This window comes from Metopolophium dirhodum, chromosome 4 (assembly GCF_019925205.1).
Source record: "Metopolophium dirhodum isolate CAU chromosome 4, ASM1992520v1, whole genome shotgun sequence".
Taxonomy (NCBI): domain Eukaryota; kingdom Metazoa; phylum Arthropoda; class Insecta; order Hemiptera; family Aphididae; genus Metopolophium; species Metopolophium dirhodum.
Genome location: NC_083563.1, coordinates 15478780 through 15500806, shown reverse-complemented (window position 1 = coordinate 15500806; position 22027 = coordinate 15478780). Strand labels below are relative to the sequence as shown.

General features: G+C 27.3%; 2 protein-coding genes and 1 pseudogene across 5 annotated transcripts; 1 reads left to right on the top strand and 2 right to left on the bottom strand.

Annotated features, from left to right (window-relative positions):
• Positions 1 to 337: 337 nt before the first annotated feature.
• On the bottom strand, positions 338 to 9992 carry LOC132943012 (kinetochore protein NDC80 homolog). Of its 2 annotated transcripts, none has more exons than XM_061011771.1 (15): positions 9566 to 9992; positions 9230 to 9363; positions 8863 to 9138; positions 8669 to 8783; positions 7918 to 8140; positions 7188 to 7351; positions 6846 to 6957; positions 6665 to 6777; positions 4773 to 4905; positions 3833 to 4038; positions 3291 to 3512; positions 3100 to 3204; positions 1834 to 1949; positions 1640 to 1742; positions 338 to 579 (listed from the first exon to the last, which is right to left on the bottom strand). In XM_061011771.1, exons 2-15 carry the CDS (start codon positions 9325 to 9327, stop codon positions 517 to 519), a joined length of 2049 nt encoding a protein of 682 aa, XP_060867754.1. In that variant the 5' UTR covers positions 9328 to 9363; positions 9566 to 9992; the 3' UTR covers positions 338 to 516. The 2 variants fall into 2 exon arrangements, with proteins under 2 accessions (XP_060867754.1, XP_060867753.1); XM_061011770.1 differs by having other exon boundaries at positions 9621 to 9988.
• A 2289-nt stretch (positions 9993 to 12281) lies between these two features.
• On the bottom strand, positions 12282 to 16782 carry LOC132943013 (uncharacterized). 3 transcript variants are annotated; one of them, XM_061011772.1, is made up of 7 exons: positions 16600 to 16782; positions 16271 to 16437; positions 15822 to 15909; positions 14832 to 15319; positions 13877 to 13961; positions 12618 to 12681; positions 12282 to 12537 (listed from the first exon to the last, which is right to left on the bottom strand). In XM_061011772.1, the coding sequence occupies exons 3-6, from the start codon at positions 15822 to 15824 to the stop codon at positions 12661 to 12663; spliced, it is 597 nt and encodes a 198-aa protein (XP_060867755.1). In that variant the 5' UTR covers positions 15825 to 15909; positions 16271 to 16437; positions 16600 to 16782; the 3' UTR covers positions 12282 to 12537; positions 12618 to 12660. The 3 variants fall into 3 exon arrangements, with proteins under 3 accessions (XP_060867755.1, XP_060867757.1, XP_060867758.1); XM_061011774.1 differs by having other exon boundaries at positions 16271 to 16433; XM_061011775.1 differs by having other exon boundaries at positions 15717 to 15909; positions 16271 to 16782.
• A 2258-nt stretch (positions 16783 to 19040) lies between these two features.
• On the top strand, positions 19041 to 19867 carry LOC132943555 (uncharacterized; annotated as a pseudogene).
• Positions 19868 to 22027: the final 2160 nt, after the last annotated feature.

Sequence of the window (22027 nt, the reverse complement as noted above, 5' to 3'; positions counted from 1 at the left end):
ATTTGTATGCATTAAACAAAATAAAACAATAATTTTAATGGGAACCGATTTAAATTGGTTTGTTTGGTGGTTTTATAATTTTTTCTTCATAACTCCAATTAATGATTGACCAATATACAACTGCAAACAGTATTCAGACATTTTTAAATGTAATGTAGATTTACTTCTATAAAATATTGCTTTCAAAGTTTTAAATTCATAATAAGTAAAACAAAAAATACACCACTCTCCATTATACAGCCAAGCAAAATGAAGTAATTGAGACAATAGTAAACACAATTTTGAATTTTATTTAACTCGTATAACCAACAATTAAGTGTTTTAAATACTCAAATAATAAACTCATTATTAAACTATTTATTGTAATTCAAAACATTAAAATATTAATTGTAAAGTAGCATAATATCATTAAAAAATATAAAAATAAACTTAAATTAAATCATATAACTATATAAGTATAAATGTTCAACCTACATGAATTTACATAAGTATTCGATAGTATACAAATTATTAATTTTATTTTTGGATATAATTGCTTTTAATAGACTGCATATTTTGTAATAGCTGGTCACTGAGAGTCTGTAAATTGATCATGAAATAAAATAGCACAATATTAATATATTTAATACAAATATTCATAAAAGGTGGTACCATTTATTAAAAAATTGATTACATGATTATCTGAACCCTTGACAAATTTGTTAAGTTTGCTATTCTTTACTATAAGTTTATCAATGTTTTTAATTATAATATTTCAACTTGTGAAAACAATAATAATAATAATAATAATAATAATAAAAATCATTTAACTAACCAAACAAAGATATAACAATGATAATAATATTATTTTTTGTTCACTAAAACTATTTGTTGGACACCAGTACTTGCTTATTTAAAATGTTGTAAAGACTTTGTTAAATTAATGTTTTTTCAGATCAATATTTTTTCTATACTTTCCCAATTGGTATCTGTGATAAATTAACCCTTATCTAACTATTACAACAATCTATGTGCAATACTCACACTAAATAGGTCGGCATTTAAGGAGCACATAATCTATGGTCAACTTTTTACTCATTTTTTTATTATGACGTTATAATGGTTTGTACCAAAATGTAGTTTAATGGGAATTCTTAACAAGATAAAGCCTAATTTTTGTCTAATTTGACTGGGCTATGAATTAATTTTATACATAGAAATTATATTAAAACCATCAGTCTATGAATTCTTTCTTCCATTAAAACTTTAATCTAACAACAATGTAACTATAATATTATAGCTACAATATTATGACGGTAAAAAAATCAAATTAAATGCAGACCCGCTTAGATTGAATACTGAACATAGATTGTTGTAATAGTTAGAGAGGGTTAATTAATCACAGGTACCAATTAAGAAAATATAGAAAAAATTGAACTGAAATAAAAATCATTAATTTAACAAAGTCTTTACAACATTTTAAATAGGAAAGTACCTAGTAGTGTCCAACAAATAGATTTTGCATACAAAAAATAATATTATTATTATTTTAATTTGTATACTAAAAATAATCATACAATAAGAAAAATATTGCAGAGTTCATTGATAATTAAGTTAGTGAAACCACGTGAATTATTAATAAATAGTAAATACCGTATACCTTAACAAACTCTTTTGTTTCTTCAATGAGTTCTGCATGTTTTTTCAAAGAGTTAAAGGCTCTTGTAAAGATGTAATTCTTTTCCTCCTCCATTTCACTAATCCTGAAAAAAAATATAAAATAAGTTAAATGATATTATTATTTATTATAAACATATAGTTGGGCATTTTAAACAATCAAACTACCATACTTACTGCTGACATAAATTATTTTTTTCTTCCATTTTTATTTTAACCTTAGTATTATCGAGATTAATACTTTTCATTTCAGCTTGAATCTCATACAACCTATTTTCGTGCTCTTGTTTTTCCTAAAATAATCATTGGATAATATAATAAACTTAATTATAAAATTAATAAATATGTATAATTATAAATGGAGTTAATGTAGTAGCTAGTAACTACCAATATAATGTGACAGCCAAATAATTAGAATTATTATGCATAACCAAATAGTTTTTCAAATAATCAAATAAACCTAATACTGTTTCAAATTATCTACACAAGGTTGAATAGTTCAAATGTGATTGGACCAATTATATCGAGTTATTCAATAGTCACGGTTTTAAAGTTATTATGACTAATATATATCATCTACATTATTTTCATTAAAAAGTATGTGGTTCTTCTTCTATGCATATATAATTATTAATTGCATACATAAAATATATCTATTAAATAGGAGTACTGGGTGATCAAGGTTAGCTCAGGTTGTTTCTCAAAAATGTTAAATTTGTTTGACAATTTTATTGTATTCTAGCTAATTCTTTAATTTCTTTCCGATTGTGGATGGATTTCTAATAAATTACTCGGAGAACCTAGACAACGGACTGAGGCCATGGCATCTTCAAAGAATTCAGTATGTATAATATCGAGTATGATTTTATGGAGTAGGTAATATAAGCATTTCCCCAACAATGGCAATTTATTAGAATTAAACTTGATTGTTTATAAAGTTGATAACTAAAGTGTAATTATCGGCCATAATAATTTTTTTTGAATAGTCTTAATCTACTCAATTTGATATTTTATAACTATTATTATTTTTATAGTAGTATCAACAAGGTACTGTTGAAATAAGCATTGAAAAGTAGGAGTTGTAGATAATAACTTTCTATAGAATTTCCGAATTAAATAAATTGAGCGTGTTGTGCCTTATAAGTTAAAAACAATTTTATATTGAGCTAATTATTGGATCCTGACGATGACTCACATAAGTATTTTTTAATGGAATATTCATCAATTATCTAAAAATTCTTTGAGGACAAAATATTGTGTAAATAAATGGCTCAACTTGTTTGTTTCAGAAATTAATAAATTTATCCTTGAGCATATTAGTCGTTATACCTAACCTAGAGACTAGAAGGATTTATATGATTGTAAAATATTTAAGTTTTGCCTTCCTGCCAGTAAAGGTTTAAACACACCTATACCGCATAAGAAGATCAAAATAATAATTACCTCAAATTGACGATCAGTGATTTCTAACAAACGTTTTTTATCAGCATCACGTTCAGGATCTAATTTTTCAGCGATTTTCTTTAATTTGTTATACTCCAGCTCTGCCTAAAATCACAATATGTTTCATAGCCCATAGGTACGCGTAACAATTTTTTACCAGTATACTTATTTGTATTCAATGCATTACTTACTGAATCTAGTTCTATTCGTATAGACGCCATTTTGTGTTCAACTTCTTTCAGTTTTTCAACACTTTTGTTTTTTAAACTTTTCAGTAATTCATCAACTTCTTTTAAAGATTCTCTTATGTGCAAAGCAAGTACATTCTTATCTGCTATTGCGTTTTCAAGTTCAGGTAATACAACCATATTTTCTGCACACAGTTTATTGTACTGTACGAATAATTTGTCCAGCTAAACAATACAAAGTTAAAAGTTTATGATCAAGGAAATTACAGTAATTACATCTTAGTTGTTAGTAAACCGCATTCCATAGATGATAAAATATAAACCAGTTAATAGAAAATACAAACATTGATAAAACATAAATATAACATAATATGTTCACGAAAATAAGTATTTTCAAGTAAACAAAATATATTGTGTTTAATTATAAATTCTGAGTAAAATAAAATAGTTGCAACTAACAATTATTAAAACACAATACCAATCAGTAGCTATCATAATATAGGCAATACTTTTTGGGAAAGGTAAGTTTATTAATTTATACTAACTTTTAATCTAACATCAACAACATTTAAATCTTCAGAGTACACAATATTTGAGTATTCTTCTAAACAATTTGTTTCATAGTGTATGTCTTGTTTTAGACTAATTATATCTTCTTCAATATTTTTTTTATCATCTTGAGTAATCTGTTGACCATTAATGCAACTGTTGACCGCATTCAATTCCCTTTGTAAGTTTTCAATATCTTTTTCTAAACAATATTTCAAATAATAATATAAGTATAAAAAATATGAGTTAACAGGTTATAGTTTATTGGTCTACAACTGACATCAGTTATCATACAAATCTAAATTTATCATGGTCAACATAGAAAAGAAAACTACACTCTGACTCATATAATCGTAGGTGGCTACCAATTGTTGTCTGGTTTTGTCAGGTTAGACCTCTCAATTAAATTGGTTTTTATTGGCAGCTTTCATTTCCGACAATCAGCCGCAACTTTTCACGTGTTCATCTTAGCAAAATGTGAGATATGCCTTTGTTGAATAATAAAGTGACCCTTCCAAGAGCATGACACATTAGCCACATCCATTACCATTGCCATGCACAAAAGTCCATTGCCTGAGGTTACTCTTATATGAGACATGACATAGTATATAAATGTATTATAAGTGTATCAATAATAATAAATGAATAACTTGTAATTATTTTATTAATACACTAACTTTTTATAGTCAAACTTTAGAATAATCAAACCAAACATAAAATTGAAATACAATAAATTTGAATGTATATTTAAAGTATATTAATATATTATATATGTTTAAGCTATAAGATAATTTATTAGGTAAATACAACATTATGAATTACAACAATTAGGTTAAAAATAATTACATATTTATAAAAATATAAAACAAAAATTGAATGTGTTGCTACTATACTCAGTATCATAGATAAATAGGTTAATAGGATTGAATTTAATACCTTGAAAAATACGTTCATCTTTTTTCTTTGAAATATATTCCTGGACTTCTCCATGACAAGTTTGTAAATCTTTGATATATTTTTTTGAGTTCACAATATCTTTTTGTAATGCAGTTTTCATAGCTTTTATTTCCTAAAAACAAACATATTCAAATTATTAGATATTCCTTGAACATTTAAAAAAAATTTATATAATTTCACAAATACAGCTTATATTTTATAGTTGAATGTTTACACCTTACATCAGTATCTTCTATTAAAAATTAATATGATAATAAAAATGTAATAATACCTAATAGTTAGGTAATTGACCTTCTACCATATGTGCAGTTTCTGTATTACAAGTATGACATGCATAAAAATTTGCAGGATTCAAATTATTTAATGTGTATTGTTAAATTTGAGTTTTTTTAAGTATTATAGTAAAGTTATACTCAAAATGTTGATACTAAATTTAAAAATTAGATAAGTTAAAAATAATAACAATAACCAACCATAATATGTTGTAAAAGGTTAATAAATATGTTAAAACATTAAATTTATAATTATAATATCAATGTAACCTACTTTTTGTCACTTTAATTTTTAAATACCTTTACTTTTTATAAATATCTCTTCATTCAAATTTACTCATAGAAACAGTTTTCTTATTTTTCAAACAGCCATTTGTCAAATTCTCAATTTATGATTTTAAGCTATCTTTTACTAAAATTTAAAATGTCAATAATAATACATTTACATTTGACTTATTTATTCATCACTAATACCAATAATATACATTATCCATCTTATCCATACCTTATCGTGTTCACAAACACACAATGTTATACATTTTCTCCAAAACCATATAATTTAAATTTTGTTACATCTATATAATATAAACGTTGCCACACACTGGAGCGGTGCCAGTAAAATGAATCTAGACACAATTTATTACCACCGTCAAGACAAAATAGTTTTACTGCCACTGCTGCAGTGTGTGGCGACCTTAATAATTACTCAATGTATATTTTATAATTTAAATATTCTCCAATTTTTTATTTTTTAAGAAGTTAAGGTTGATTCACTAATTTTACTTTTGAGTTAATTTTAAAAAAAGTTGACAATATAAATATATTAAAATTGTAAATTTAAAAAAAGTTTGATGAGATTACAATTTGCAATTTTGTTTAGGAAGCTTATAATTTATTTTCCCTTACTTTCCTAGTCTGGCAATCTTTCTGGCATGGAAAACAAGAATTCAAAAAAACAATACATCAATCATGAGTTACCTAAGCTAATAAAGTTACCTCAGCTTTTTTTAGTTGTCCCTGACAAAAAAAATAAGATACAAAACTACAAGTGCATGGTTTGGTGTACCTACCTACTAAATACTTATATAACATTAACATTATTATGCCATTTCAAGTTGTATTATTGTTATAAATATTTTTTTTTAAATGAAATCTATTATTTCATCTTTTATTCATTCCATAATATTTAAGCAGTATTTACCAGCTAGACTAACACTAACTTGCCAGTTATAGCTACATACTTACTAAAAACCCTAGGAAGATTGAAAAAAACCCTATTCTCAACGACAAATTCTACTAATTTGATAGTTCTTACATCAAAGTGTGGTTAATTACCAACTATACCAAAAACAATATAATTAAAAAAACAATAAACGGAAAAAATCAAATAACGTTTGAAAGTACAACAATGATAAACATTAAAATTGTATAACGTTTAAATATCCGAAAACATAAAAACAATATATTTAATTTAAATTTAAGCCCTGAAGCAAGTCCCTTGATTTTCTATTTAATAAAATGAAGAGGTTTTTTTTTGAGTACAATAAAGTAGGTAACTGAATTATTTTCATAATATTAATGTTGTTTATTTAACTATACCTCCAATTTTTGTTCTTCAGTAAGGTCATTTAGTAAATCTAGCTCCTCTTTATAACTATTAACTTCTGCTTCTAGTTTAATCAATGCTTCCTCATCAATACCAAGTGTCTTTTCTGAATAAAATAATAAACAATATAGTATTACAATTAAAACAAAAAAAGATAAAATAACATTAACAAACTATAATTGTCCAGCAAGAGCTCTTCTTGTTTCTTCAGGAATTCTTGATCTGTTGGTTTACTAGATCCTCTACTCTCAACTTGATATGAATTTAATAAAAACGGTAAGTACATCTATAAACATAATTTGTATTTATTAAATACAAGCTAATTAAAAATGTATTGTTGTAATATATAAAATGAGCAATAAATGTTTTTTATAAAACTTGAATTATCTAAGCATTTTATCATTAAAATAAATAATAAAAAACAATTTTAGTTATATACTTACATACATTCCATTTTAAATTAATTTTAAATATTAAGTTTACTTTTAAAACTTAAAATAAGATTGTAGTAAGTACCTTAAATTCCACTGTTTGTTCATAATCTTCGTCTTCAATCTCATCCGGATCAAGGATTGTTGGGTACAATGTATCCATTACATTGAACCGATTTTGAGTTTCACATAATTCTACTAACCAAAGAAGTAAACCAACTACTTGTGGAAAGGAATGGCTAGCATTTACTATACAGACGTTAATAAAATAAAAATAAATCATTAGTATGCACCTATTTACATTTAAAGGTTCAACAAAAGAAATGAGTGGTATACCAATCATGATTAAATTATGGTTTAAACTTTAAACTTAAAAATCATAGCCATAATTAATCAAGTCCCTATTATGACTATGTACTGTGTCATTATATTTAACCAATATAAAATTACTCAAACACTGAACAAAATCATAACTTGGTAGTGTTAATTAAATAAAAATTTTATAAATAATATTTTTTTCCTTCTAAAATTAGATACCTAACGTTGAAGTATATAAGGTAAATCGTAAATGTAAATAATTAATTCATTGCATTGCTACGAGCCACCACTACTCACTCCTGCTTCAGTTATACTACATGTCTACATACAACTTTTATCTGAATAAATAGTGTATTTATAAGTTTCAATCTGTTATTGTTTTAATGGACACTTACAGCAATGGGAATAGAGTATCTATTAAACTTATGATAAAAAAATTTTAAATTTTAACATAAATTAATAACAAATATTAAGTCTATAAGCATAATAAACATTACCAGTAATAAGCCACGATTTATCCACTTTTCCTTTATAATAGTACTTTTTCATTATTTTGGGTAATTCTTCCATGTATTTGCTTTTATTTAATACTTGATTTCGGTCTAGCTTATGTAATAAATACTCGCACATATCAGTAAACATAGTAGTTGTCATTGGCTTCATACTACCATTGTTCAGAATGTGACTTGCGTTAGGAGCAGTCAAAAAATAGTTTTGAATCTACAAAATAAATAGTTAAATAGTATTAAATAAAGCTTATTTTGATTATATTTTATATAGTACTTTTAGAACTTTATAATGCCAAAGCGTATCTTAAATTTGACTCGCCGTAAAAAAAGGTCTATGGTGTATTTTTAAATATTTGAATTTTCAAGCAGTACAGATACTATATATAAGTATATAAAATATTAAAAATTTAAAAATGCTTCTCTTAAAAATTTACTAACAAAAATAACACCTCCAACACTCAACGGAAAATTGTTTTATCTTTAGATTTAATAATAGGTCAATGCATTCTAGTATTCTACTATTAAAACAAAGCTAAATGTGAACTGCTGAGCATTCTTTGCTATGTTATGTACTTGTAAGACGGAGACAATAAATGTCGTCCTCTAAAAACTTTATCTTACACTTATTTAAAGTTAGATTTTAGCACTTACAATGCCATTAGTTCAATACTTATTCAAAATATGCAAATAAGTACAGTTATCTTATGAGACAGAATAAAATGAAATATTTAATTAGTACTTTATGTATAGCTGTTTGTTGAAAGTCTTTTTCAGTCAATGGTCGCACTTCTTTTCTATTCTTAAGTACACCGCCATAGTTACTATAACGTGATTCCGAGCTTAACCTTCGATTCCTGGAAAAATATTAATTTATATTGTACGATAGGTATATTTATTAATTTAAATTTAAAACTCAGTAAATAATATAGTTACTTGTAACTAGAATTTATTCCAGGTAAATTTGGATTAAGCCCAGGTGTAACACATGGTGTAGACGCAACTAAATTAATACCAGTAATATTCATGTTAGTAGTTGAACGAATTAAAGTATTCCTCTGCTGGTTGGCTGGTTTCTTCACTGTTGATGACCATTGTTTTGGATCATGTGCGGATAAATTGTCTGATGATGCAGATCTTTTTTTTGCTGAGAATCCAGGTTTCAAGAGCATTGATTTTTTTTCCATACCTCGACTTTCTCGACGACTCAATCTATTTTTAAAACAAATTAGTCATTGTCATAATAAATTTGCTTCACAAACATGTATTGTAAAATAGTTATATTAATTAAATCAATGAATACCTTATATCATTGCCGTCAAATGAATTCTGTCGTCCAAATGTACCAAAAGTGTTTCGTCCAGCTGCTGACGAACGTCTTCCAAAAGATGCCTTCTTCATGATTTTATGTTTTTAATTCTTTGAATGTGTTCAAATCTATGGTAATACAAACAAAGAAATATAGACATTTTTATAACTTATAGTAACAATTATAACTTAATATATTACATTCTCAATAAGTATTTTATAAACAACAACATATTAAGTAAATTAATATGATAACAATAATAATAACAAATCATTTTAAAAACTGAAATGTCAATAACTATTGTATTGTAAACTATAAAATACAACTTACATCATTACAAGCTAGGTTCATAAATCATAAATACATAAATTCAAAATTGTACTACCTTTTGAACAAGATTAAAATATTCACAAATGGTAAATAGTAAATACGCAATAAATGTTGACAATACTTTTGTACATTTGAATTTTGTACTGAGTGACCATGTATTATGTAAGTATCGTCTAAACGATAAACGACTTTAAACTCTGAAATCTAAATATCTAATGGTAATCTAAACTTTGAACATCGAAGACTTGATATTTCAAAATAACCGAAAAGGTATAACCACTAACCGCAGGGCAGACAAAAAAAACGGTTATACTTTATCACATTATTATTATCACCATAACGTCCATAACTAGAAAACAAACGGTTAATAATTTAATATCAGTATAACATGGAAGAAAAATATTATATGCGTTTACGTCACGGACCAGGATATATCCATCTAGATGATTGTTGTGCCTGAAAATGGAAATTGGAATACTGAAATAACTATGAACTTTACGTACATAATTAATTGTAATTAGAATATAGAATAATATTGATCGTTAATTATTACTTAATTAATCATTAATGTTTATCATTCATCATCATTTATCAATTATTATATCAATATTTGCCCCACACCATCGAGATGTATATACTTGTGTAGTATATACATTAATTTAAATCGTGATTTCGATGGATATAATATCTTAGTCAGTGGATTACATATTACGGCCATTATAGATAATATAAGAATTAATTCTTATATTATCTATGAGATAAAACCATGGCTAAATATATTTAGCCATGGATAAAACAATTCAAAATTCAAAATTATACATGACAAAGTATCTATATGACTACCACGGACTAAGATATAAATGTATTGAATTTTGGCTTCAGTGAATAATGGATAAATTAAAATAAGTAAATTGCTATAAAGTAAATATGGCTCTCTTGCTTTGAAAATTAGCTTCAAATGTAATAATTAAATACTGTCATACTGACACATCTTTTTAGTGACTAAATGAAAAATTATATTGAATGTGGCATTCTTGGATTTTATAGAGCTATTTTGTCATTATTCAAAAGTATTAAGTAGTCATAACTCAAAATTGATTAATTTAAGTTTTTTAGAAATTTAGTTTAGCGCCCAAAATAATTTTTCAATTTTTTTTCGGAAACCTATGTATTACGAGTTGAAAACGATGGTGCAATAAGGAATTAGCGGAAATCATTAGTTTTTTAAGTTATAGCCGTACAAAGTTAAAGATTTGCGGTACACTCATTCGTACAACGCTCATTTTACTGCGCGTTGGAAACTTCTCTGTTTCACTGAAGACTGAATATCCTTTTTTTTCAATTTGGTTTTGTTTTAATGTAAATATGTAGTTTTAAGCATACTTAAAACGTCGGGAAGTCTAAATTTGGCGGTCAGACTTATTTTAAACTTGTAGCTAATTAAAATTTTTGGTATTTTCGTGTACACCCGGACCCAGCATGGCCACTCGGCCGCTGCGCTCGCTCAGATAATCAAAATCGAAAACATCCCTCAATAAGGGTCTCAGAATTATTTTTTAACCTTAATTTTTAAAACGTTGATTTAACTACCTAGGGTTTAAAAAAAAAAATTTTTAATTCTTTATAAGTGCGGTAAACAATAGGCGTTGTGCGTGTCCGTAAAACACCGAAAATAGTGAACTTCGTAAGGCTATACCATAAAAACTAATGATTTCCGGAAATTAAATTTTGCACCGTCGTTCTTGATTGGTAATACATAGGTTTCCGAAAATAAAAATTGAAAAATTCGCGTGGGTGCTAAGCACGATTTTTTTTCAGTGAGGCCCAGTAATTTTTCGATATTAATTTAAATAAAAAATATAATAAAAAAATACCGATAAATTTAACAAATATTTTTTTTTTGAAAATCCAAAATTTCTGGTCACGCCTCCAAAAAGGAGGCACTGTTTCCGTCTTACAAACTTGTAGCATGGCAAATTGTACGTTCTGAATAATCCATTTAACTCAGGTATGTATAATATAAGAGCAAATTCACCTACTACCAAATTTAAAAGGAAGAATATTATCCTTAGTGAACCTCGTTGGTTTTTTTTTAAATTTAAATTTTAAATAAGCTACCTATGAGTATTTTATAATGTCCAAATAATTTATAATTTTAAAATACTAATAGATTTTTTTTTAATTAAAATATAAAAACCAACAAGGTTCACTAGATATTATTCTTACATTTAAATTTTATAATAGGTGAATTCGCTCCAGGACCAATATTAATCATAGATTCATGACAGAGTTGAATGGATTATTCGGAACGTACAATACTAAAATTTGCCATGTTACACGTTTGTAAGACGGAGACAGCGCATGCGGGTGTGGCGCCCTCTTAAGAACTCAACAACTTCAAAACAAGCATCTGTTTTAAAGTCTACATATGGCCACACACTGCAGTGTTGATGGAAAAATTCTTTTGTCTTGGCAGTGCCAGTGCCACACTTTGGATTCATTTTACAGTCACAGTCACATTTAAGAAGGTGTGACAATTATTATTATATGTATTTAATTGTAATTGTTTCGTGTTTATTTGAAAATTCCATATAATTTAAATTGCCCATAACAATAATTATAATTTAGAAAATAATTAAATCCAATGCTTAGTATGAAACTTGAGTAAAAAATGTAAATCACTGTGTTAGTTTATAACATTGAACAATAAACAATGATTAAGTAACACAATTAATTTAATTGATGAGAATACATTTTCAATTAACTTAAGTAGTGGATAAAAATTACACCATCTTATTGATGAGTTAGCTTGAGGGGACTTGCTGAACATGACCATCATTTTGATGACCAGTTCACCTCAAAAACTTATAAGAAACACTAAAAAATCACTGACTCCATTCATCTGCTGGTACACATTCCCTAATCGGTCAGGTTGTATCTTCTCATTTGTATCTGCACGTACCATCTCTAATCTAGTAAAGTAAACAGTTAAATATATTAGTTTATCGCAATTGAAACAAATTATGTTCAAAAAAAAAAATCAAGAAATTACCAAGAGATCATATTTTATGAACTGTGGAAATTTTACTAAGTGATTATGAACAATAATCAATTGTCTGTAAAAAAAAAAAATTCATATAATAAGATTTTAAATTACAATATATAAATAAAAATAAAAAATTACAATATAAAAACAATTATACAAAAATTATAAAACAAATTATTTTTTTCATTCCAAAGTTACTCTTTAAGTGATATTGAACAATAAGCATGACGCATACCATTAAGAGGATGCTACCCATGCATTTGTTGTCTCCGTCTTACACTCGCACAATATAGCAAATTGTCGTTCACTAGTTTCAATAGTGTGCTGTTAGTTTTAATATTAGAGTGATTTGACCTATAATAATTGTTTTAGATAATAACATTATTTGTGCATAAGCATTGCCGATATTTCATTTTCAAGCCAGGTATGGGTATTTGAAATATCAAAAAATAAAAATGCTTATATCTCACTCGAAAATTAAAATATCGAATAAAAGCCAACGCTTATGAACAAATAATGTTCTTACCTAAAAGTTTTATAATAGGTCAATTCACTCTAGTATCAAAACTAACAGCACACTATTGAAACTAGTGAATGATAATTTACTATATTGTGCATGTGTAAGACGGAGACAACAAATGAATGGGTAGCGTCCTCTTAATAAAGTATACCTTTTAACCATTGAAGTATAAAATCAAGATTTACAATGATAAATTTAAACACACAACAGAATATTAGTATTTTAAGTAATAACTACTGTATACCAAGCAGTGCTTGAATTGGGGAAAAAATAGAAGGGGGATACAAAAGTTTAAAAAAAATTGCATATCTGAGTATTTAAAATATGTCTTATTGATTAAATATTCTAAATAGAAAATATAAGAAGGACTCTATTCCCCTTCAATTCAAGCACTGACACTGAGGAAATTATTTCAACTATACAACGGTTATCAGTTAGTATGGTATGTCAAAAGGCCATAGATAGACCAAGGAAATAAATCAATTATTTGTTTATAAAAAAACAAAGACGTTAATATGGGAAATGACGACATTGGCCGAAAAACTCGAAAATCCTAGTACAAAATGTGTTTTTTTACTATTTCCTTACATGATTGTGGGTATTGACAAAATTCCAATTCAATAACTTAATAGGCGCAACTAGCGTTAAAATTATGGAAGGGGGCTAACTCCTGGTAGCGCCACTGAATGGTATTCTTTCCAAATTATCGTCTTTCCTGTTAAAATATATTATTAACATAACTTACTAATCGCCGTAATCGTAATCTTCTCATTCTTTTTACTCTTGCTTGTGTTTGTTTAAATGTATAATTTTTAGCCGCTTCTTGATGCCTGCCAAAATAATAACAAATAAAAAGATATTTTAAAGTGTAAGACAATATGATATTAAAAATTGTCAATTAGAGACACGCACAACATAGACAAAACGCATCAACGCAGAATCATTTTTTCTTTGTTTATAAGTAATCTTAGAGTAAAATCACCCATTACAAAAAAGATAGAGAATAATATTTTTGAGGGAATGACATATTGATTTTATATTTTATTTTTATTTGACTTTGTATTCAACTTTTAAAATAAACAAAAAAATGTTGTAAATTTAAATTATGTTTAAATTGTTTTGAGACAATATTTAGATGATTCGATATGTCATTCCCTCAAAAATATTATTCTCTATCTTTTTTGTAATAGTTGATTTTACACTAAGATTACTTAAAAACCTAGAAAAAATGATTCTGCGTAAATGCGTTTTGTCTATGTTGCGCTTGGGCCAGAGAGAGAAAACAAATAGTGTGCTGACATCCTCTTAAAAAGAAACAATAAAATTATTCTTGCCATAGCTTGCCATAGCTATAAAATGTTTGAATAAAATATTCTGACTAATATCATTCAATAACCTATATACAAATAAAAATTCAAAATTAGGTAAAAATGCATGTTACCCAAACGATTATTCAATATTTTTATTTAGCCAAATTAAGTTGTGAACCAATTTGAAGTAGAGGTGGGAGGTAGAGGTCAAACTGTTTAAAGATCAAAAAATCAAACAAATCTAAGGTGTTTGGTTTGAATTCAAAAAAAAAACAAACCTAGTTTTTTAAAAACCAAACCAAACCAAACTTGAACAAAAAATTAAACAAACTTTGAAAAATTGTTTACCTAGTGGCCAACTATATTATTAACTAATGAAAATGAAATTACCTAATTATTTCGCTGTTATAAATACTCCGAACAGACTCTGTTCTAATTGGATCAAGACATCTTTCACCGAGAGCGTCTCTCAATAATGGTACATTCAAGTCAATTACTGGAGGATTGTGATTATGAGGAGTTCCAATTGAAATTTGTTTATCTGTCTCATCTTTATTAATTGATGCAGTACCATGACACATCCGGCGACTTGGATTTCTTTGTCGCTCACATATTAATGTTACTTTATTGACAAGTAACTTTTTTTTATAATATTTATATCCAAAATCATCTACATATATTTTTGTATTGCGTTGAATGCCGGGGAGAATTCTGTATATTATTGGTTTATTAGCAATGACTGGTAAGGTATAGTTATGGTCAACGAACGGGTATGGAACATCGTCTCTTTCTTCATCAGGCTGAATGTAATTGTGGTCAATTAAATGCTGATTTTGACTATCCATATGTATGTAACTATTTAACTTATAACCTAAACACTAAACAAATTTGAAAAATTATTAAATAAAAACATGAGTATAAAATATAATTAAATAAAAACATGAATATAAAATATTTTTTAATTCGAAGATAAAATTGATTAGTAAGATGAATTCTGAATTCTGAAGTCAAAATATTGAAATCCTATGACGGCCTACCAAACAGTATAAAAAAAAATAAAAAAATAATAAAGCAATTACTAATTGAATACCTAACAATATTTGGTTTCATACATAAACTCGGCTGAGTCAAATTTTAAATCTTAAAACTTTAACTTGGATATAATTTAATTTAAATCAATGCAAAACAAGATTTAGAAGTCTACTGTCTAGTATGATTGATTCTTAAAATCTTCTATTATCAATTAATTAATATAGATATATACCAATTATGTACCTGATGAATTAGTTTGAAGAATTATGCTATCATCCTAATAAGTACTTCATTTATGTCAGGCAAATATGTAATTCATTGTGTTTTTATATTTAATATTGTGTTTACCATTTAAAATGGGTTACAACACTAAAGTGCAAATTATTCCTTCAAAACTATCATAACCGATGCGTGATAACCAATCACATCACAACATCTGAAACAAATTTAATATAAGTTAAGTACCAAAAATTAAATATATAAATATATAAAATGAACATAATATAATAATATATAAGGTCTTTCTATGGTTTTTACTTTTTAGGCATAGAGAATTGAGGGATTGTTATTAGATAAATAATAGGTGATATGTTCACTATAATTGAGAACTTTTAAGGTGTTTTAAAATTATACTGTTTAGTATTAATGTCACAGCAAAATACTTTTAGTACATGGTTAACACTTAATTCTTACAACATAAAATCATAATACTGAAGTATAGTATACAAAAACTTTTATAATAAATTCTGAAATAAAATCAGTTGAATTTAATTTAATTTAGTAGGAATATTACTTACCATATTATGGTGAATGTGTACTTTTACTTTGAACAAAATTTGTATGATCTCGATCAAAGTTATATTAAGTACAACATATTAGACCAGACAATTTATTTTAATTGAATTTGTAGGTTTTCAATTTTCATAGCAGCAAAATACAAAAAAACAATGCATCTACATTCTACCTATCACAAACATAAATTAACTATTAGTTATTTCAAATGAGAAGGTAAGTCATCACCACCATCGGTATTTTGTGACACAAAATCAAATATAAACAATATAAAGCCTACACATTTATGTCATAAATTATGTTTTATATACTACAAAATACAAACAATTGTCACCTAAAATTATTAAAATGGTTAGTACTATAAATATATATTTAAAACTAGAGTTCTGACAATGAACAGATTATTATAATAACTGCTTAAATACTATTCTGTTCATATTTTAGTTATTTTACACTTAACAGACCACAAAAAGTCTAATGTCCGATGTCGTATGCAACCGTGCTTCTGACTACTTGATTGCTCTTATCAGCTATAACTGTTACCAGGGGCAGATCTGAAAATATCACCACAGAATAATATAATCGCGTTCATCAAATTTTATGTTGGCAGCACGAATTAAGTAAATCTTAATTCGGGGTTGGCAGAAAATTTTACGCGGCCATTTTTCGGCCTTAAATCGTAATAATTAACATTGATTATTGAACATTAGACCATTAGAGTAATTTTCTATAAATGTGTTATATTATATTTTATATATTGTATATTATTATAAATATGTTCATGACAATATTGTACTATGATCTAATCTTTCGACTCGGATACTTAGCATTTTTTTTTACTAGGTACATCGTACCTAAACTCTGGCCCACGGCGAGAGTTCGACCGTAAACCGACTGCAAAAACACGTCTGTCGCCTTTTATTACGTGGTTTATAAACAATAACATAAAAGGTAAGTACGATAAGTAAATTCTTATTTCACCAACACGTTGATCATAAAAATACTATAGATTTCCAAAAAGAAAATTCCAAAAAATCGTTTGGGAAGTAAACTACATTCGTTCCTAAAGTTTTAATGCGTATATATCACTACATAGAATTATTTAAAGAATCGGCCTCCTTAGTGCTCCTGGCGAACAATTCCCGTATTAAATACCGTCAAAATTCGACTCACTTTTCGGCGCCGAGTGTCTATAACTTATTGCTTACACCGTATTATCTACATCGTTGGCCGGTGTGTACTGGCGTACTGCCCCCACACATAAAATAAGTCAATTTCCAAAAATATCCTGTGTAAACACTAGCAGTGTTTTTTCTTATATTTGATAATTAAATTTGACTCCGTGTTCCTATACAGGCTACCTATAATAATTTATACCACTGCAGTCAACAAGATAGATGAAATTTCATTTATTCTGTAGTATTGCCAAAGACCGTCACGCAACCATATAGTATATTAGTCACATGACAACGGCTGTAGATCTATACGACTAACGAGTACAACAAAATTCATTTCAAATTTTCATTCTTTCGAAATTCGTTGTGTCTAGTGATTTATGGCCGTATTATTTTTAGTTTTTTATTACCCCAGTCGGTTACTTATTTACCTACTAGGACACTAGGTACCTATGTATTTTGTTAGTAAATAATAAATAATAATAATATATTTTATCATCATATATAAGTATATAAGAAAGAAAATAATACATATTATACAAATTAATTTTACATATGATAAAAAACTTACCAAAAAGCAAAGCTTATGCTTATTGGAGTAGGTGAGTTCATAACAATGAAAAAGTAAATTAGTGTTATACAATATATGCCTAATTACAATTAATTAAAATATAATATTTAGGTACCTATAATGCATACATGGATAATATATGTATACAAAATAATACCTACCTACTTATTATTATCCTGCAGCGCCACAGTCATGGTGCGAGCTAAGTAAAAAAAAAAATATAGCGGCTGCACGACAATGTGAATATTATCTTAAAGCAGAAGTTGCCCATTTAAACTTACTTAAAAATTGTAAATTTTGGTGTTTTTTTTAACCAGACCTAACTAATTACCTATCTACTGAGTCAATATTAATACCTAATAAATTGGAAAAAATCTAAAATATTGTGCATATGATCCTTTTGCAAAAATCATCAAAATCGTACTGTTAGAAATTAAGTTATTAAAGGAAACGTGCAAACTTTTTAATGAGAAATTGTAATGAAATCTGGAATCACGGCGGCCGCATCTCGCGTTGTGGTGCTGACTAGTTCCTCACTTCATTTCGTGTACCTATGCGACGCATTTCGTTATTGCTAGCCAAGTGTCGTAACTATGTTGTGGATTAAAAGACGATAGATCAACTTTTGACATATATGATATAGGTATATAAGAATAAGATTACATGTTTATAGAAAAGAGCAATTAAAAACATTAAAATCAATAGGTAAATAAACTTTCCGATATAAAGATTGCAGAATACCAGCATCAAAATCTTTAAAAGTTGGTTTTAATTTTGTAGTCATATGGTATCCAAATCTGGGGCCAAGCCAAACCAACCAATATAAGACCCATACAAGCTTTCCAGTCTATAAGATGTCTTAGACAAATAACTGGAGCCCCATGGTATATTACCAACGACGCATTACATAAAGATCTCCAAATCCCAACACTGCATAGGCGCAAATAGGGGGGGGGCTTTAGGGGCTAAGCCCCCCAAACACTTCAATAGCCCTCCCAAACATTTCCTACATTTTTTTTAAGCTTTATCATGGATTATGATGCAAAATTCGTGTTCGTATTTTTAAGATTACCTCGTAAATGAACAAATTTTATTTATCGTGGTATTATTTTTATTATTATTGTACATTGAAGACTTGTAGCCATAAACCATAATACCTACCAAGAACTAAGGATAATAAGTAATAAGGAATAACTAATAAGCATTCTTATTTCTTATTACGGAGTCTGTTGTTGCAGCTCATATTGATATACCATTTGGCTGTTATACTTATACGTAATATTTTATACGCCTATACGGGCTATACTAAAATAGTATCGATTTTCACAGGAGAGTTTAAACATTGCAACAGCAGTTGATGAACTATTTAAATTACATTTTCAACAATCATCTTTTCTTATTGATTATTATAAAGTACGTTGTAACTTGTATTTGAGCAATATTTATAATTATGAATTCCATTTGACAAATACTTTTTTTAAACTATTTTGTTTTGCTTGTACATTTTTGTACAGGATACTTTTGATATCAATTTTTCAAACTTGAAATGTGAAATGAATGTAATGAAAAACATGATGAACGAAGTTAATTTTGAAAATATCAAAAAACATCTAAATGAAGAAGTATTTCCTAATTTATTTAAAATTATGCAAGTGGCAATGACATTACCAGTGAGCTCGGCCACTTGTGAAAGGTCCTTTTCAACTATGAGAAGGATCAACACATATGTCCGAGCTAATATGACTCAGGGCTGATTTAGTAACTTAGCAATATTGAATATCGAAAAAGATATTAAAGTAGATACTGAAACAATATTAAACACGTTTGCTAAATCTAACCGAAGAATACAGCTCTAAAAATGTATAAGGTACATTTTTAAAATAAAAATGTGTTCTATAATTATATTATTTTGTTGTTAATTGTTGCTCTAAAGCCATACTTACAGTAATAATTCCTATTGTTTTCCTAAAATTTATGTGGTGTATAATGTATATTATATATTATAAATATAATTTTGACAACTATATTATAAGTACCTACATGAAATAGCACATTTAAAAAAAATGTTTAGTAAGTGGTATTTTCTGTCAATATTGTAATTAAGTAAGCAGTATACAATATACCTATATGTTGTATTAAACATTTTTTTGGTGTTAATTACTTGAATAAATGCTTCAATGCTTCATTTAGTAGCTAGGGCTTCAGCCCCCCCCCCCAAATCTCAAACGCTATTTGCGCCTATGCTCAACAGTCAACGAAATAGCAACTCGTCATTACAAAAAGTTTCATTCCAAACTGCACTCGAACCAAAACCCTCTAATTTCCCGCATGTCCTCTATAACCATCCCCAACAATCCTCCGAGGAGGTTAAAAAGAAAATGGCCAAGAGACGCTCTTGCCTAACGGTCTCCATATTATATGAACCCATCAAATTAAATAGTAGGTACTGTTGGACGGTTTTCCCCCCTCAAGACATTCAAGTCATTTTAATATTACCCATGTTATCAAATTTACTTATTGTACAAATTGTATAGATTGTAAATATTATGCTTAAAAAAAAAAAAAAAATTTGTAGTAATGTGAAAATAGGATGCGCTCTGCAATATATACGTATTTACAATATATATTCACTTATATAATATGATTTACTATTTGTATATATTGCGTACACATTCTAAATTACTACTTTATTATATGCATATATGTACACACACATAAGTGCATATACATATAAGGATTTAATTATATATAGTAAATTAAATAATTAGATCAGGACTTATTAAGAGGACAGATATTTGTTGTCTCCGTCTTAAAAGTGCGTAACATACGAACATACCAAAGAGGTATCAGAAGTAGTTCAGAAGTTTAAAAATTAGAGTGAATCGATTATTATGAAACTTGATGGTATTGAACATTATCTGTGTTTGCATATTGCATGTAGGTTTTTTTATGATAACTCAGTTTTTAAGTGAGTTATGAGCATTTTAAATTTACGCTTTAATACATATAGCATAACTTTTAAAAAAATTGAACTATTGTAAAAAACCCACATACAAACATAGATAATGTTCTTAACATCAAGATTCAAAATAGGTCGATTCACTTAAATTTTTAAACTAACGGAGCTAAACGTGATCTGCTGAGCATAAATTTGCGATGTTATACGCACTTGTAAGACGGAGACAACAAATGGCCATGTAGCGTCACACCCGCATGTGTTGTCTCCGTTTTACAAATGTACAACATAGCAAAAACTGTTTCGCGCGGGACAACTTTTCTCTCACCATATTTGTTGTAGAACTACCAAATTTTCATAACACGTAAAGAAGAACTTTATCTGTACAACAGCGTGCGTATTTTTTTAATAGCACTATCTAATCATTTTTTATAAGCAAATGAAATAAAAACAAATGTTTAGAAGCAAATAACTTTTATTGTATTTATGTTATCTAAAATATAGGCACGCTGTTGCATAGATAATTTTCTACATCTACACTATATTTTCAGAAATTTTGGAGTCACTACTACAAACACAGAAAGATAAAAATTATCCCGCGCAAAACAGTTTTTGGTATGTTGTACATTTGTAAGACGGAAACAACACATGCGGGTGTGACGTTCTCTTAAATCATACTTCTTTTTCAAAGAATAATTCTAGTTAAAAACTTTTTTTGAAAATTAAGAATTACATAATTGATATATAGAAAATTAATATGGTTTGGGTATCTGACAATAGTCAATAGCATAATTTTGACAGATTTTGACAGATTTGGAGTTTGGATTAACAATGATGAATTGTTATAACTTATAACTTATAATGTTATTTAAATTATTAAGACAACTACTGGGAATTAATTACTTTTTATCCCCCCCTCCCGCTCTGATATACTGTTGAAACATAGTTGAGAGTATCGAGTGTACTTTGTAAATTGTAATTGAGTAATGTATGTGTTAAATACGAATTCAATGATAAATTGATAAATCATTCATTGCATATGAAAAATAATTCTATAAGC